The sequence below is a fragment of the Miniopterus natalensis genome, chromosome 3 (assembly GCF_054644295.1).
Source record: "Miniopterus natalensis isolate mMinNat1 chromosome 3, mMinNat1.hap1, whole genome shotgun sequence".
NCBI classification, from domain to species: domain Eukaryota; kingdom Metazoa; phylum Chordata; class Mammalia; order Chiroptera; family Miniopteridae; genus Miniopterus; species Miniopterus natalensis.
This window is the reverse complement of record NC_142083.1, coordinates 101,862,727-101,881,228: the sequence shown is the minus strand read 5'-3', so window position 1 is coordinate 101,881,228 and position 18,502 is coordinate 101,862,727. Positions and strand designations below refer to the sequence as shown.

At 41.3% G+C, this 18,502-nt stretch overlaps 1 protein-coding gene across 1 annotated transcript; it reads right to left on the bottom strand.

Moving 5' to 3' along the window:
* Positions 1-983: 983 nt before the first annotated feature.
* Positions 984-18,396, bottom strand: LOC148093605 (E3 ubiquitin-protein ligase RBBP6-like). Its single transcript, XM_087815234.1, is given in 14 exon segments — positions 984-3,081; positions 3,683-5,437; positions 6,266-6,367; positions 6,654-7,016; positions 9,496-9,564; positions 10,714-10,768; positions 10,864-10,942; positions 11,067-11,163; positions 12,393-12,730; positions 12,857-12,960; positions 15,107-15,279; positions 17,681-17,765; positions 17,768-17,820; positions 18,362-18,396. Coding segments are annotated over 14 exon segments (5,079 nt in total). The 3' UTR covers positions 984-1,310.
* Between the last annotated feature and the right edge of the window lie 106 nt (positions 18,397-18,502).

The following is an 18,502-nucleotide window of genomic DNA, read 5'->3' as shown; positions in this document are numbered from 1 at the left end:
AGTGCTCAGAACCCTTACCTCAGCTAGGGGTTAACATGTTTAGGTACAGTAAGATGGGCAAACGGGGGCAGGAAGGTTAGGGGATGTTATGTGGTTGAAACGACAGGGTGCAGGCAACCACAGAAAGGACGGTAGAAAGACATATGACGAAGCCTCAGGGCCGGGGATCGAACCCACAACCCAGGTACATGCCCTTGACTGGAAATCGAACCCATGACCCTTTGGTGCGAGGGCCAGGACTCCTAGTGATAGATGTCTGGGGATAAATGTGTGAGTCGAGAATTGTAAAAGCAACTTAACTCAGCCCTGAACCGCGTTCACGTTAATAGCATTCGTGCCCCTTACATGATTCTAAGTATTAGCAACACATTTAAGAAGTGCCTGTGCACCACCAGAGGTCAGGCCCCCACAGCACACAGCGCTGTGGTCTTGCGCTCTGGAGGCCCAGCTGAGGCAAGGAGGCGGGTGAACCAGCCGGGGCTGCAAGGTGAGCCACCCCCAGGCCTGCGTGGTCCCTGTTCGCTCCCAGGGCCCGCCCTCCCGTCCTCTTAATAGCTCTTCCCTGCCTACCCGACGCTTCCACACAGCCAAGGGACACCACGCAGCCAGGGGACACCCGAGTTGTGCCTGGTGCTTCTGCACCTGCCGCCTGCTGTCGCTGGCGGGCACAGGCGCTTGCCACTGTCCTGTTCAGCCGGCGCTTTACGGAGGAGCTGAACACTCGTCCACCAGGGTTCCCAGGACCCTGAGCCACCACAACACCTCGGCTCTGAAGCCCAAGCCCACCTCCCAGTGACTATTCCAGACCCTGTGAGGCTTATTAGCCGACCTCCAATAAATGCTGATGTTTACTTCCGGCGCCTACGACCTGCCCAGCAAAGCGCCCCTCCCACGGCTGCTTCCGAGTGTGGCCTTCAGCTCACCTCCAAAGCTCGGGGACACGTGACACTGCCTTCCGCAAGCAATGGACTGCCCACGTCTGAAAAGTTTACTGAAAACTTTTATTGTAATCAAAAAGTGACATAACGGGTGTGACGAAGTCAGCAAGTCATTCTGCTGACCCTCTAGAACTGATACCAGCCTTGGCAGGCCATTAAAAAATTCACACGTGAGAACCTCACAGTACAGTAAACTCCACCCGGCTCAGGCGCGGTGGTCAGAGAACAGGTCCTCGCAACCTGGGGCGCACGGTCACGGCTGTCTGTGCAGAGCCGTGTCACAAGCAGCAATCGGTAAGTGCAGCAGGGCCTTGTCGTCATCCACAAGCTCGAGTCTCTCCATCAGTCAGTACAGCTGACTCAGCAGCTAAGTCACTCCAAACTCCTGCCCTCCGCAGGGGCCGGCCTCCCTTTTTGGTCGTCTCTCTCCTTGTCCTTGTCCCTCTCCTTGTCCTTGTCCCTCTCCTTGTCCTTGTCCCTCTCTTTGTCCTTGTCCTTGTCTTTGTCCTTGTCCTTGTCTTTGTCCTTGTCCTTCTCCTTGTCTTTCTCTTTGTCCTTCTCCTTGTCTTTGTCCTTCTCCTTGTCTTTGTCCTTGTCCTTCTCCTTGTCTTTGTCTTTCTCCTTGTCTTTGTCCTTGTTCTTCTTGGACTTCTTCTTCTTGTGTTTGTGTTTCTGGCTCTTGTCCGGCTCCGCCTCGGGCCCCGCGTGCTTCTTGTGCTTCTTGTGCTTTTTGTGCTTCTTGTGCTTCTTCTTCTCCTTCTTCCGCCGCCGCCTCTTGCTGTCCTGGCTGCCGGCGGAGCTGGCGCTGCTGCTGCGGCTCCGTGTCTGGCTTCCGGAGGCGCTGTGACTCCTGCTGGGGCTCACGCTGGGGCTGCTGGGGCTCTGGCTGCGGGGCCCGCCCTGGCCAGCAGCCGCCTCGGGGCTGGCTCTCCCGCCCTCCGGGGCTTTGTCCCTCGGCTCCTTGGGCGCTCTCCCAGGAACCTCCTCCTCTCTCACCACGGAGGCGTTGCTCTCGCTGTCACTCTCGTTATAGTCCGGTTCAAAAGCGGCTTCGTCGGTCTCCCTGGTCAGGTCGGGGCAGAGCCGCGAGGCATGGCTGGGCGGGGGCTTGGGCTTGGCGGCGCCCCGCTCGGCGGGCCCTACAGCCTGCTCCTTCTCAGCGGGCGGCTCCATGGGGCCAGGCGCGCACAGCAACCTGCTGCCTCCCGGCTCCTTGCTGCCCCTGGGCTCCAGCGCGTGCTTCTCGCGGTCCCTGCAGGGGTTCTTATCTGCAGGTCTAGTCTCTTCACCCAGGCGTTTAGCATCATACGGGCCTTTATGATCATGGGGCTTTTTGTCTCTCGAGGGGCTGGAATTGCTCTTTTTGGGGTCTCCCGTTCCTTTTTTAGGCAGCTCTCTCTCCTCCCTCAGCTTAGTTTTCTGCGCAGATGCAGAATCTTTACTCCGAGGAGGAGAGTCCTTTCTTCTTGCCGACTCGCTCCTCTCCTCTCTGCGCTTGGAACCTGCATAGTCTCTGCTGTCATAGTCCACTTTCTTGTCTCTGTTGGGAGTGAAGTCTTTACTGGAGGCCCCCCTGGGGGCATCGTGCTTATCGGAAGTTCTGGCCTCCTTGGAAGACTGGGAGGAGCCTTTGCCGCTCGCCGGCTCGCTGGGGCGCTCCACAGCACTCTCCTTCTCTGGCTGGGCGCTGCCCCGCCTCCTCTCGGGGTTTTCTTTCTCTAGCACGGGATGCTCGCGCTCTTTGGTTTTCCCTTTTTCACTAGGGGCACAGTTTTTTGAACTTTTGACTTCATGCTGCGTAACTTCATGGCTCACTTCCTTGGTGAGTTTCTGAAGTTTCTCCGCTGGCTCACTTTCTTTCTCAGTGTACTTGGCTGTGCTCGATGGTTTAGTGCTAACGTTTTTTATAACACTAGCAGGTTTTCCTACACTTGATATAGGCTGTGTGGCTTTAACATCTTCTTCTTCAGATTCAAAGTCATCTTTATCCCATTTGGACTGAGGAACCTGAATCATAATGATGACATCTTCAGCAGGAGCAGTATTGTCATTATTATATTCTTCCATAGTCTTGATGACAGTTCGCTTTGTATCTGTTTTTTCTTCAGATTTTCTCACAGGACTGCCTCCGGTTGAACTCGTACTAAACAGAATTAAAATATTTTTAATTAATGAAGAATTTACTTTTATTAAACACTGATAAAAATAAAGCAGCTAACTTAAACATGATGTTTTTTGCCCTGGCTGGTGTGGCTCAGTTGTTTTGGCATTGTCCCATGCACTGAAAGGTGGATAGCTTGATTCCTGATCAGGGCACACGCCTGAGTTTTGGGCTCAATCTGTGAGGGGCGTGCAGGAGGTAGCCAATCCATATTTCGCTCTCACATCAATGTTTCTCTCTCCCCGTCCCCCTTCCTCTCTCTAAAAAACATCAATAAAAATATTTCTTAAAAGTCATGACTTTTTTTAACTTCCAAAAGGAATTATTCTGCTCTAACAGAGATATAAATGACTTCAGTATATGACTGCATAGAAACAATGTCACCCACTCCCAAAGCTGACTTACAGCAGTACCTTTAACAATTCCTTTCTCTAAAGACAAGAGTAAGCCAGCCCAACCCCCAATATCAATTCATATTCTTACTTAACATATTCCACTTTAATAAAAAGTACCAGCATGGATAAAATGTAAGAAAATCCTCTCCGCAGACCAACACCCAAGCCCACCCGCCCGTATTAGGTACCTGGGGTAGTCCACAAGCGTGGAGCTGGGTCCCTCAGTTCCAGTTACTTTTCGTCTGACCTTTCCTTTCACTTTTTCTTGCTTAACTTTGCTAGATGCTGACTCTAATTTTTCAGAGGGCTCTTTTGCGGTGGACACACTCTCCGCACTTCCGATCTTCTTGCCAGTCTCTCTGTTGAGCTTGATCTTTTTGGCTGGGCCGGCGGACGACGCCTTGTCCTTTTCTGGGGTCCCATCCAACTTTTCAGCATCAGGTTCCATTTTGCGCTTTGGTGACGGTTTCACTGTTTCTGTCACTTCTAGTTTAGAAATTTTCATTGAAGATGAGTCAAAGTCTTTATCTACACTTTTTTCCTCAGTTTTCCTCTTTCTTTTTTCTCCTCTGCTGTCCACAGGCTTGCTCTTCTCACTGGGCTTCTTGGCCTTGTCTTCCTTACCAGCTCCTTTCTCTGACCTGCCATCTTTGGGGTATTCCTTCTTCGCCTTCTCCTCTTTGACAGGCTTTGCGTCTTGGTGTTCCTTTGCTGACTTAGAGTGAGCTTTCCTGGGTGTGCCCATGTTCTTTTCATCTTTCTGAGAGGAAGATGATGATTTAGCACTGTCAGTCTTTGGAGTCTCCTCTTTGGCTTTTTTAAGTGGAGGTTCAGATCGAGGGGATTTTTCACGCTCTCCCTCTAGTTTTTCTTGGGATCCCTTAGCAGGTTTTACAACATTTTCTTTTTTGGACACAACAGACCCATCATTTTTTCGTTTGGTCTTGTCTCCTTTTGCTTTTGGCTTCTCTCTTTCTCGCCTGTCTTTTTCAGACACTGATTTGAAAGTGACGGATTCTGCATCCATTGGCTCATCTCTAACTGGTGTAGCATCGTCTCGACTTGGGAGAACAAATAACGAGTCTGGTTTATTTTCTTCGCCACTTGTCGGTTCTCTTGCTTTCCTCGAAGGTTCCAGTAACTCTGGGTTTAGAAAGCCTTCGCTCTCCTCCCCCTTTCTTCTTCTTCTGTGTTTCTTATGTTTACTTCCTTTGCCATCTCCCGGAGCACTGTCGCTCTCCTTCTCTTTTGACTTTGTACTATCCTTCTGATTGTGACTATCTCTTGCTGAAAGCTTTTCTGGATAGTTGCCACCTATGTTTCGACTTCTATGGCTTTGTCCCCCAGAATAATCCTCCCTGCGGCCTCTTGTAAATGGAGAATTCCTGATATTAAGTGGTAAAAATCTCTCTGGGGAAAAGTTCTCTCTATTTGCCGATGGCCGAGGCTGTGCTCCAGCGGCATAACCTTTATAGTATTTTTCATACCACTCTCTGTATTTTCTCTCCCATTCTCGGTAGCGTTCCTTTTCAAATGGGTCTCTAAAGTCGACACTCCTCCCATAATAAGCTTTCATGTCATAAGGCGGTGGAACTTCTCTGTATCTATTAAAATATTCACGCTCTGTTTCCCCTTGAGGTACGGTACGTTTATTGGGAGACTGTCCCCTAAATGCTTGAGGGGATCTTGATCGTGAATGATATCGTCTATATGGGGGTGACCTTGACCTAGATCGATGATATCCATGAGATCTAGACCGTGAGCGGTAATTTCGACTCTTGCCTCTGCCTCTTCTGGGGTATGGAGGTGATCGTGAATAGGAACGAGAGTGTGAGCGGCTAAATGATCGAGAATAAGACCGTGACCGTGTTGAACCAGATCTTGATTTAGAATAAGTGTAAGAACTTCTTGAGTATGAGGAACCACTATAGGGAGATTTAGACCTAAAAACAAAAACAAAACAATAGTTGATAGTTGAGAAATATATACAAGATAAAATACAGACTCTCAGATTCTAGCATGCTTCTCCTCAAGGTTCAATCTTTCTTTATATCAAATTTCATCTTGGATGATTAAAGAGGCACAGCGGCCTCTACTGGAATGGAATAGAGTTCACTACACAAAGGTCAGATCAATCACTTGTTACAAAACAAAAGCGAAATCTTAACAATTAGAGTGAAGTGCATTAATGTATTGAGTTATATGAGCTAATTAATTTAATATTTTTAAAAATGCCAATTAAATTTAAGTAATTTCTTTTGTCCTATCTTGGCCGATATAATCTAGCTTTAAAAGAAATTGCATTTCAAGTGTAAGCTTAAAAAATAAAGACTTTTAAACAAACTTCCAGGGAATTTTTAAATTCAGTTTTTCTATCAATAAAAGCAATTTATATTCTACCATACATCATAATTACACAGGTTAATGTTCCAGCAAGAAGCTGTAGCCTTAAGTAACAGTGTCCTCAGAATTGTGCTTTGGCTATTCCCCTATTTCTTTTCTTCCACAAACATTTCCCAATTATTTCACACTATAAATAACTTCAAGGGACAGGGTACTTTAACCCCCATAACTGCTAGTTCTATACAACAGAATTGACATGAGACATTATTTCAATAAAAGGATATTGGGAAATAAGCTACATCTCCATCTCTATGTATCTAGACCGAATCAAAAAACTCCGTAAGTGCAGTGTTATTTATATCCATAGCTAATCCCTGGATATGCAAAGTCCCATTTGTAATTCTGGTGAAGGCTTGCAAAACACTAACCTGGAAAATGAGCGCCTACGCTCCTTTTGAATCTTTTTGTATTCCATCAATTCCTTAGCAAAATCATTTGTAAACTCATCTAGCTTGGACTTTTTCTTTTCCCTAGTAAAATAAAGTTAAAGAGTGAAAGTTAACAAAAACCATTTAAGAAAACTAACAAGACAAATGTAATTAGACCATGAATGAAATGAATGAAATTGCCATTAGTTTTCCACTTTAAAACTACAGATAACTAGGAATCCCTGAGGAAGTTGCTTGTATGGCTTTGGTTCGATTTCTAGGTGATTTTTCTTATACTACCTGGAAACACTGGAAAATGTTTCCAAAGGTAACTGCTTAAGGTTACATCAGAAAATGAAAGTGTATAATTTCAAATGAAAACACTTACTCTTCTTTTAGCCGTCGCTGCTCTCTATAGAATTCTTCCCTGGACAGAGGTGGTGCTTGTGTTGTTGGGATGGTATTTGAGTGAGCGGTCTGCACTCCTGATGATACCCAAGGTGTTGATAAATTGGCTGGCGCTGGAGGGAACCCCGGGGGAGGGACACTATACCCAGCAGGTGGTGGCTGGCCAGGAGGAAACTGAGGAGAAAACTGTGGTGGAGGAACACCTGGAGGGAGAGGCAGTGTATGTGGAGGAGGTGGGTACAGAGGAGGGGGTGGGACAGGCACAAAAACTGGAGTTGTTGGTAGTGATGGGCCTTGAGTTCTCTGTGATCTTTCGCTGTGGTGTCGTCCACGGTTTATACTTCTGGAAAAATAAATTCCAAGATATTATTCCTTCAAACTAAAATCATGAGAAACAAGTAAGATTGTCTTTTCTATCCATAATTATTTTCAAACTTATAAACAATGGAATAGAATAAGAACAAATAAGTGTAAGAACACTGATATCATATACATATATTATAAAAGCCACCTAGGGACTGAAATGATAAAAGTTCACAGGCCCTTCTCTGTATGGCGATGGTATATCGAAAAGCTCTCTTTTGTGAAGTTCAGGTTTCTTATCACTCTATGACGAGCACATTAGTTTGTAATCTGTCCTTTACAGGAATGAGCCGACAGGCACTTAGTAACCTAGGCACACAGTTCTCCCCAAAGTCCTCCCAGATCAAAAGTTTAAAAGGAGGAAAAACATTTCTGTAACCTTTCCGAGGGAAGAAGTGGGTAAAGACTCTTCCAAGTAGAATAAATACTAGTTTTAACATTTGTAATGAGTAACGGAAAATTTCCCTGCTTTCTCTCTCAAAGGGTTAGGTAAAAATAACAGTGATGGCCAAAGTTTCTGATTTGTGCCTCATCAAAGAAATAGTGGCTTCTTTAAAAGAGTGGGTTTCTTGCCCTAGCTATTATTGTTCAGAGGTTAGAGCATCGTCCTGTGCCCCAAAGGGTTGCAGGTTTGGTCCCCAGTTGGGGTCCTTTCGTGAGGCAACCAATCAATGTTTCTCTCTTCGTCTCCCCCTTCTTCTCTCTCTAGAATCAATGAAAAACATACCCTCTTGTGAGGATTAAAAAAATATAACAAAATAAAATAACGGGTTTCTTTCTGTTCAACTAAAGATTCTTTACATTATAGCTTACTGGTACACAATAGCAGCAGGAGGGGTGTTTAGATTTTAAGCCTCTTTTTTCAGAGTCTGATTTAGTAATTATTATCTTTCATTAATGTGATCTATAAGGAAGTCTTAGGTAACATTTAGAAGCTTAGCAATTCTCAATGGAGCACTAGAAAATACAGTAAAACCTCGAAATAACGGACTGATTCGGGGAAGGGAGTATTCATTAAAGACAAAACTCCATTATATAATAAAGTAGGTTTTCCAAATGCATATGTTAAAAAATTGACAGATTAGTTTACCTGTTTTTACTTATGTAGACACGTTTGTGTAATTAAAATTACGTATGTATAAAAAGTTTAATTTCACATCAAAGTTTTCTATACATGTTATTGTAATTTTAAATTTATACTGAATAGGTCTAGTAAATGCACACATTCACCAGTCACCAGGAGTAAACAAACCTACACAGTTGGGGAGTGGCATAGAGCATGCCTCAGGCGGCAAGCATGAAAACTGCTGCAGAAAGTCATACCATGGGACAAAGGAACCAATTACTGAGCACGATGTGGTCTAATCACCTGCTAATCATTTGCTGAACATTGTTGACAAGCAGTGACTCCAGCATTTAAAAATGTAGGCTATACTTGTAGCTATGTAATATTTATTTATGTTAGTGAAAATACTAGTTTTTTCCAACAAATGGCCTATTTGCTAAAATTTGTTTTAAAAAAAACACACCAGTGAATTAATAACAATAAAAAAATAACCTGCTAATCTAATTATAAGCAAATCTTGGTTAAAAGCATTTTAAAATTAACAGGGTGTTAATTTTCACATATGACATATGGACCAGAAATTTTGTCCATTAAATTTGAAGTCAGTTAAATCGAGGTTTACTGCACCTTTACTAATCCTGCCATAAAGTTAATTTGGAGAACCCTTTACCCTGGGGGTGAGTATGACCTACTTAGTTCTTAGATTTAACATTGCTTGTGCCTGTGCAGGGCCAGAGCCCCTAACAACAATCTCCTTGTCTTTTCTTTTAGAAAAGAATGAACAGAAAAAAAACAGATTGGGACAATTGAATCTAGAAGAGAAATAAATACACTTCTTTCTTTACACTTGGGAGCTTTGCTGGTTAACTTAAATACTCTCTGTGCCTGTTGTGGCTGGTGTTCTCAGTGGTTAGAGCACTGGCCTGTGCACCGAGGGAGGTGGATTGGATTCCCCGTCAAGGGCACGTACCTGGGTTGTGGGTTTGCTTCCCACCCCGGTCTGGGTGCCTGTGGGAGGCAACCAGTCTGTCTCTTTCTTACATCAATGCCCCACTCCCCAACTCTCTTTGAAAAGCAATGGAAAAAATAGCCTCAGGTGAGGACTAACAACAACAGAAAAACCTCTCAGGGCCTTAGTAACTTCTTTCTACCCTCAAAAAAGTAAATATAAGCCAACAATCTGCTGTGTGCAACAGGGAGAAAGCAGGCATTGGGAAGGAGCCTTAAAAACCATCATCAAAATACTAAGTGTAATCTACTTTTTCTAAGCCTCTTAAGGGCAACTACTGAGGACTTAAGTAAGTGGAAACCATTGCTGTGCTTTAATTTCTTTGTGTTATATTTTTCAGTGTGTCATCAGATTAGTGTTTTTCAAGAATTTTCACAAGCCTACCTGTAGCAGCTCCTCTCCCCCCTTCTAATTTGCTGTGGTGGAGAAACCAGATATCCAAGCTTGTTAGAACTATGTGGAAAAATAAAATAGGTTTGATTATAACACATTATCTTTAGTGTGTGTATACATTAATTTTAACTACTCTGAAAACTTTTTCTCACTCCCTGATCCCAATTCTTAACAATGGTTCCAGATAGAGCAGGTATGAGACAAGCACTACATTTACTTTAATTTTTTTTGGTTAACATATTGTAATAATAATAACACCTCCATATAGACTATTTTCTGTAATACTGTATTTTAATTAGCATTCCACAAATTAGTCTGTGAATTTATTGTTATAGAAAAGGAATAAAGCCCTTTATCTGCTGGGCACCGTGTAGGCTCTTTACATGAGGTGGGCAGTACCAATCCAACTCTACAGATGAGGAAATAGGCTGAGAGGTGAAACCACAAGCCCACTGTCATGCTGTTAGTAAATGGAGGAGCTGAGATTCAAACCCAGGTGCACCTGTCTGCAAATCCTACATTTTTTCTACTGATGTATTTTGTTAGTCTAACATTTAATAAACTTTTTCTAAAAGAAATTTGGTTTACCTTTCAAACAAAAAAAAAAAATCCAAGTTTTAGAACATAAGCCAGTTTATACAAATACATAAACCTGTTTATATGAATTATATAAGCAGAAATGATTGTATAAATAGAAAGATAATAAATCAATCTACTGATTTTTAATGCCATAGAATATTCTATAAGAAGATCAAAGTTCTTTGTATTTCAGGGCGGAAAACCACATCCTATAGATTTTAATATGCAGTAAAATTCCATTAACAGACTATTCAAAATGAGAAATTTTATGTTGGGTAGGCTTTAATCTCAATATGTATGTATTTATTCAAATTTTGAACATCCAAATTAAGAACAGGAAAAAGTTTAATCCATTAGGATAAGTGATTCAGTATTTAAACTATTCTTTCCGAGATCCTGTCAAGATCACCATTTGTTACGACATAAAAATAAAAAGAATTTATAAGATTTTATATTTACAAAAGAATTCTTCATATAATTTTGAATTTGTGCTATTTTACGTAAAAACCATATTAACATGACACGTAACAGTTTACAACAAAAAAACATTCAGCAATATACTGCCTAGACTGTAGTTCCATTGTCTAGATCAAAGCAATCAGCTGAAGATTACTTTAAACATATACTTACTGCTCCCAACCTGGTCGACCACCACCTGGACGAGCAGTATTTATTCTTACTGGACCTTGGATGCAAAAATAAGCAACAATAAGTAAATACTAAGTTATGTTTAAATAAAGTTAGAGAAAAGATGTTCAAACCAGAATGATGTTTACTCACCAGTTGTAGGGATCAACTGTCCATGCAATAGTGACTGTCCAAGTAAAGATGGGGCTCCAAGTACAGGCACCTGGTACCCCTTTAGGGAAAAAAACACAAATAAAAAAAGTTTAAAAAAACCCCAAACCAAATACCCCCCCCCCCCCCATATTCTATTGTTTAAAAAAAAAAAAATTCCAAATGTAAAAGCCAGTAATACTTGCCTTCTCTTCCATCAAAGCAGTAATCGCAATTGAAGAGGTTCCCTTTGAATGTTCTGATGCAAGGGCTGCAGCTGGCAGTATTTTATTATCAGAATCCCTAGAAAACAATGTAATTTACAACACATTAGAAAGTCATCAAACACAGAGGATTAAAAGTTACAACTGTTTATTCAACACCTGCATTAAGACGAGTTAGACCAAAGATGATGACAGTGATGAAAGTGAGAGACTGGACTTTCGGAGAGTCCTTCATATATAAGCGCAAAGTAAAAAGAAACCTCCTTAAGAAGCACCATCTATGGTTTATGATAAATCCATTCAGTTGTAAGAATAATAAAGCTTGAAGAAAAGCAGCTCAAAGTGTGGGACAAAAAAATATAGTATTAAGACTAAATTCTACTTCCAGATCAGCCATGAGATCAAAGGGGCAAGTCTTAGATAATCCAGTGACCTCTGGGCTTTGCTCCCACTGCTAATCAATAAAGGGCTCACCTTCCTAGGCCAGTGGGGTTTCTTATGTACACATGTAAAGCTCCCACTCCTGAAGATTTGCTATTTCTTAAAAACTGGCTGAGCCCTGGCCAGGGGGCTCAGTTGGCTGGAGGGTCGTTCTGCACACCGAAAGGTTGCGCGTTCACTTCCTGGTTGGGCCCCCCATGTGGGAGGCACCCCATCGCCCCATCGATGTTCTCTCTCTCTTTTCTCCAAAAGTGAATAAAAACAACCACCACCACAAAACATCAACAAACAGGAAACCAACATATCCTTGGGCGAGGATCAAAAAAAACAAAACACAACACACCTGGCTGACTTTTCAAGAATTTATGAGCTGCTGGACTACATGGTCAAGTGGAAGGATTTGAGTGAGTTTTCGCTACTCTTCTACATAATTACGCTCCGAAACAATAATTACTGCTGACCTCTCTTCCTCTACCAATGCTTTCTGCCCCTCTTCTCCACCTATTCAAAACTGTTCTAGTTCTGCTCGCATCTGTCCGTTTCCAATACCATCAGTGTGACCACAAGTGAATCCTTGTGAACTGCAGAGCTGTTATGGGACACGATTCAGTATTTAACAGGAGGTGTTGGCAACCTGTAGTTTTTGACCTTGGGATAGTTAATCATTGCCAATTAACCTCCTTCACCTGCCTCTTCCTCCAATAAGACTAAGCCACTTCTTACAAGTCACCCACCTCGCTGAGCTCAGTGGTCCCCAAGGACGCACATACTGCAGGTCACTAAAACAACCATTAAAACAATACACAACCACAAAAACCATACTATTGTTCTCACTTGTTTCCTAACACCAAGAAATCCATGACCTACCGGAAAGGTCCATCTGATTTTTCTGAGTGGACTGATATGGAGACTGTTGCAGTTATATCAGGTACAGGTGCTGGGGTAGAAGATGAATTTCCAGGCACAGCTGGGGCTAAGGAAGACTGATTAGAAGTTAATGAAGACATAGAGGGAGCTGGGTGACCGGATGAAGACGTCACTGGAATCATCAGAGGATCCTGTTGTCTTGATATTGGAGATCTCATCAGAGGTTGCAGATTCCTCTGAATGAGCGGTCTTGGAGGCGGTATTGGGGGTGGGGGTGGGGGTAACTGTTTTCGTAGTCTTTTCGTATAACCAGTTTCATTTTTGAAGTTATTAACAGCCTATAGACACCAAACATAAAAATGCAGAAAATGTAGTGTTTACTCCAGTAGAGTTAAACCAATTAAAAGATTAAAAAAAAATTTTCATAAAAGGGTTATTATAAAAGGAATAGAAAGTGAGCTTACCTGTCGTAAGAATTTATTGGCAATTAAAGCATCAGGAGAGACATCATTTTGATGACATGTTGGACATGTATGGTCATCTGATTCCAAGAGTGCTGTTCTTATACCTAAAAGTGTAGTAGTGTTCATTTACATTACTGTTTTCCAAGCACACATCACTAATCATTTCTATTCTTAGATTAAAAAACTTAAAAGTATGCTCGGCAGGCGTGGCTTAGAGATTAAGTATTAACCTAGAATCCAGGAGATTGAGGTTCGATTCCCGGTCAGGGCACATGCCTGGATTGCAGGCCCAATCCATAGCAGGGGGCACAAAGGAGGCAGCCGATCAATGACTCTCATCATTGATGTTTCTCTCTCTCTCTCCTCCTCTCCCTTCTTCTCTCTGAAATCAATAAAAAAACAGAGAAACTTGAAAGTATCTCTTGCCTCATAGCACTCTGCTCTAACTTCTTTCTCCATTAAAAATAAAAATCATGAATATAATTTAAACATCTAAATTAAGGAAAAAAGCACTCTTTCCCCAATACCTTTCTCTTTATTGAGCTAGTAATTGGAATATTACAGGGAAAATTAGTCTAATAAAAAACCCAAAACAAAAATCTTGAGAAAAGGGCATTGTAAGAAATAAAAGTGTTATTCAATCAAAGAAATCGGAGACTATCTATACCATGGTAAGTAGGAATAACACTAAGTTACAGATTCATTGGTTATGTTCCAGTGTAGTAAAAAAATTCAGTAGGAAGTGGTTTGTTAAATCGAAGATACACTCTGAAAGTCTTCATGATCTCCTCTCTTGACTTTGGTCTTCACTACAGAGGCCCCAAAATACAGATTTATAGTTCAAAACTATCTTTAGAAATGAAAAGGCCCAGAGCAGTGAAATTTTCAGATGATGCCATTTTCATTTCGGTAAGGAGGGACAAACTTAGGATTTGTGGTAGAAAAAAAAAGTGCTAATATAAATAATCAGGAAAGTCGCATATAAACACGTGGCAAAATGTTGGGTTTTTGTTTACAGAAAGCAGTTCTAAATCACACTTATGAATTTTAGAATAGATTATTCCTTCCTTAAAAGGAGTAAGGTGGGATGGAATACATTCCAAGATCCCAACCAGATACCTGAAATCTTGGACAATACTGACCCCTATGTATACTATGCCTTTTCCTATACATACATATCTTTTCCCTTAAAGAAAGCACTTTCTGGATTCTCTTTGGCATATCGGAATTGCCAGCATCCCTACTCTTGTGCTATGGGGCCATTATTAAGTAAAATAAGGGTGACTCTAATACAAGAACTGTGACACTACGATGGCAATGGGATAACCAAGACAGCTATTAAGTGACTAATGGATAGGAAGTGTCTATAGGGTGGAGACACTGGACAAAGGGGTGATTTACATCCCAGGTGGGACAAAACTGCTCGGCATGAGATTTCAACATGCTACTCAGCACAGCACACAATTTAAAACTTATGAATTGCTTATTTCTGTAATTTTCCACTTAATATTTTCTAATTGTGGTTGACTTGGGTTAATTGAAACCACAGAAAGTAAAAGCTCGGATAAGAGAGGGGCTACAGTTAAGATATTTTTCACAATCCAGGAAAGGGAATTAGTTATCATTTAAAAATATCTGCAGATTACCTAAGGGCCCAAAAGGCTTTTAAAGTTCTGTATACCATTTAAAATGTATAGGAAGCAAGAATCCTACATTTTATAAAACCACAGTACAGTCAGTCACTCTGATGAAAGTATTGGATAATTCTAATATTAAAAGGATAGAGAGGCTGTTATTTAAAAAAAAAGAAAAAGTAGCAGCAAAAACAGTTCTCACTATTAAATGCTCTATCAATTATCAACATTACATATTATTATTAAAATACGTAATGTTGCTAAGTGCCTTTCCAAGTAATACAGCTGACCCTTGGTACATGGATTTAAACTGCACGGGTCCACTTATACATGGATTTCCCCCTAAATCAATATGTTCAGTACTGAAAACTATTTTCTCTTTCTTATGATTTTAACATTTTTTCTCTAGCTTACTTTAAGAATACAGTATATAATATATACAGCATACAAAATATATGTTAATTGACACATATTAACAGTTAAGTTTTGGGGGAGTCAAAAGTTATACTTGGATTTTTGACTGTGTAGGGGGTCAGCGCCCCTAACCCCCACGCTGTTCAAGGGCCAACTATGCATATCCTAAAATATATATGTTCAAAGGCTCAGCATGCCTTACATTCATCACAGTAGCTGTTCCCACAGCAGGGAATGACAACGGCATCAGTCATAATATCTTTGCAGATGAGACACAGCAGCTCATCTGGGATGGGGTCGTCTTCTTCAGAAGATGAAGATGGCTCCTCTGGTAAGAAAGGCGGCTTTTCTTTCTTCCCGATTGCATAGGCTTCTCTGTAAAAGGAGGTTTTAGCATTTTAATACTGTTAGGAAGGAAAAGTATTTCCAAGACATTTCCAAGTTCTACTATACCATAATTGGAACTTATCACTCAGTACAATGCCTAATTAGGTGACACGAATGTAATACCTTCCAAAAAGGGAGCAATTATAAACATTCTCCATCTAAACAACAGAGAGACATAAAGTCCTCAACAAGTATACAAAAAGAAACAAATGCTATAGAAGTGGGTGAAAGGATCTCAGAATCTATAGCTCTGTGAACTGAGGGCCAGAGAGATCAAGTGACACATTCAGTGCCACAAATGGCAGGCAGGATTTGAACTTAGACATGACAATACCCTGATCACATTTTTCTACCCTACCATGTTTCCTGAAGAAAAAAAGAAAAAAGTTTCCCTCCATAGTCTACCTATCCCCAATACCTGGTAAAGGTGATTAGAGTGAATGTCATAACATGGGAAAAATTGACACAATTAAGGGGAAATATTATGTCAACAACCACACCAATAATTAATAGCCAGTAGTCTGCTTATAATTAGTATTTTAAAAGAGATCTATCTACTTATAGTCAATATTTACTCAAATGATTAGAATATATGTTACAAAAATTTAAAGTAACACCTCATTACACATTTTGGGTTCTTTTTTTGTAGAAATGCATTTTTCAGAAATGTTGGATATTAAATATATTAAAAATAAAAAACCAAAACATGCTATTCTCAGACTCATCACCATTGTTTCCAACACCCCCATCTTCTGTGCAATCAGGCAAGTCTATAAGAGGAATTCCTAGAGAAACCCCTCCTATCTCACTTAGGAACAGAGTGTGTTTATCTCAGCTGGACAGAGAAGGTACCTTAGGTGTGCTATTTGTGCTGCAGCTGCTCCACAGACATCACCACGATTCCAGAAATAAGTGTCAATTTGCTTATGCCCCACTGTTCCCAATTTGTGAAAGAGGAGTCTCCCACTGCCCGAGAGAGAAAAGAAAAGGAAAAAAGGAGAACAGAGGATAGAAAGAGACAGAAGAGTCTGAGTTGCTTATTAGTGGTGTTAGTGCAGAGGGTGAAGGTTTCAATTAAAATATTCGGGCTCCCATTTTCCCCAGCATTTGCTGTGTGTCTGGCACAAATGGGCTTTTTGCACTTCAGCATTCAAAAGCATGAAGTTAATTATTAGCTACAGGTGATGCTCACTTTCTGACACAAATATCTATTTAAATACTTTTACTTCTATATATTAAAGATTAAAGCGGTCTGCTCTTAAACTGTGTCTGTAAAAAATAATCAATTCCAACCTAAAATTGTTTAGAAGCATGTATGAAATGTCTGAATTAGAAACAGCATAACAACAGACTGCTCTAGGATGAACCACAAAAACACAAGATGGTAACTGATGGAAACAGATGGGGATGAAGTTAAGAAAGTGAGCAGAGCTGGCAATTAAAAAAAACACTAATTCTTATCTGTGAACTAAAAATAAAACAATATTTGCTGAAGTACCTACTCAAAAACACTAAATCTTTTCAGTATCATTCCATGGCACAGCTGCTTTCACTGCCCTGCCCTCCACACTACTTTCAACAATACAGCAAGAAGCTGAGGAAAAACTGTGCTTACATGCAATTCTTTTGTATGTCATCGAGAACAGGGACATCTATTCTCTAAACTGCGATCTGTCAAGATAGCTTCACAATCTCCTGGAGGACTTGTTAAAAATGCAGAACTGGAGTACTAGCACATAGTTTCTGCACCAAACGGGGGTAGAGGGATGGCAGTGGCAGTGCTGGCAAGTGCGTGCCCAGACCACTCATCATGAAAGATTCCTATGCGCTATAAATGAGGGTAACAAAAGGTAATTAGAAGCATTAGTCAGAGCACATAAAATGGAACTTATCTAGCCGAACTATTCCCCTAGGTTTTCATGTCTACCCATTTCATTAAAATGACCTGAACTAATGGCTTACAAAATAAACTGTACTTTAGAATCTTAAGACTCACACAGTTATCTCAGTATTTCACCACTTCTTGACACATTGTCTTGACAATATTGCAGAACTTTTATTCTTAAGCCTCATTTCTCAAAATGATTAAGATATTTGTTTTGTTCACTTAAAAAGTGCAAGTAGCATGTAAGATTATGTGGGAATATGTATGTCAATGAGGAAGAAAGCAGGGAATGACAGAAAAAGAAAAAAATTAGAAGACTACAAGGGAAGTGGCACTCCCTGGTAATAAAAGCCCCAGATCCATTTTAAATATGCTTTAATGGAGCAGACTGCAGCCTCTCACTCACAACACAGAAGTGGCCAAATCCCAAGCCCAAGCCCACACAGAATACTGTAACCTGGACTGCCTGTGTCCCCACAGGCCACACCGAATCTGAATACTCACGCATCTATCGTTGGTATTGCATATTTTCCAGTGTTGGTGAGCATTGCACCTTTCATGTTAGGATCTTTCACTTCCATCATGAAACTTCTGGGAATTCCAGTGCTCTTTTTAATCCTAGGACCAGATTCAAAGTTCTTATCCTTTTCGGAGAGGAAAGGAGAGAGGAGGAAGAGAAATTTAACGTAAGCCAACATGCAGTGTTTACTAACTACATATATTTGTAGTGCTTTACACATGATTTCCCTTAATTCTCGGCACAGCCATTTCACAGGCGAAAAGTCACAGGCTTGGCGAAATCCAGTAACTTGCCCAACCTCACTCAGCTAGTAAATGGCAGAGGCAGGATCTGAAGCCTGGCAATCTGGCTCCAGGGGCTGTGGTCACCTGCCACTATACTACAGAAGGCAGTATTTACCGAGAAAAAAAAATGGCCAATAAATAATTGTAAGGAAAACTGTAAGTACCATGTTTTGTACTCTGGACTTACCCCATTTGTTGGGCAATTCTTAATATAATGGCCAGGTTTACCACAGCGGAAACAGGTATAAGACGGAGGCGGTGGGCCTAGAGGTTTCTTCATGTAACTGGAAGGGAGAAGAAATTACATGCACACAAAGACTTGAAAAGCAATGCTTCCGACAGGGGAGAACCCACCCCAGGTCCCTATCGGCATGAACTTACTTGACCGGGTCGTATTCATGGCCAGATTGCGACATCATCGCTTTAATTTTATCTTCTTCAGAAGCATTGGCTTCAGCCAGATTGGCAGTCTGTTTAACAGGTAATTATTTGACACACACATTAGAAACACATTTAAGACCA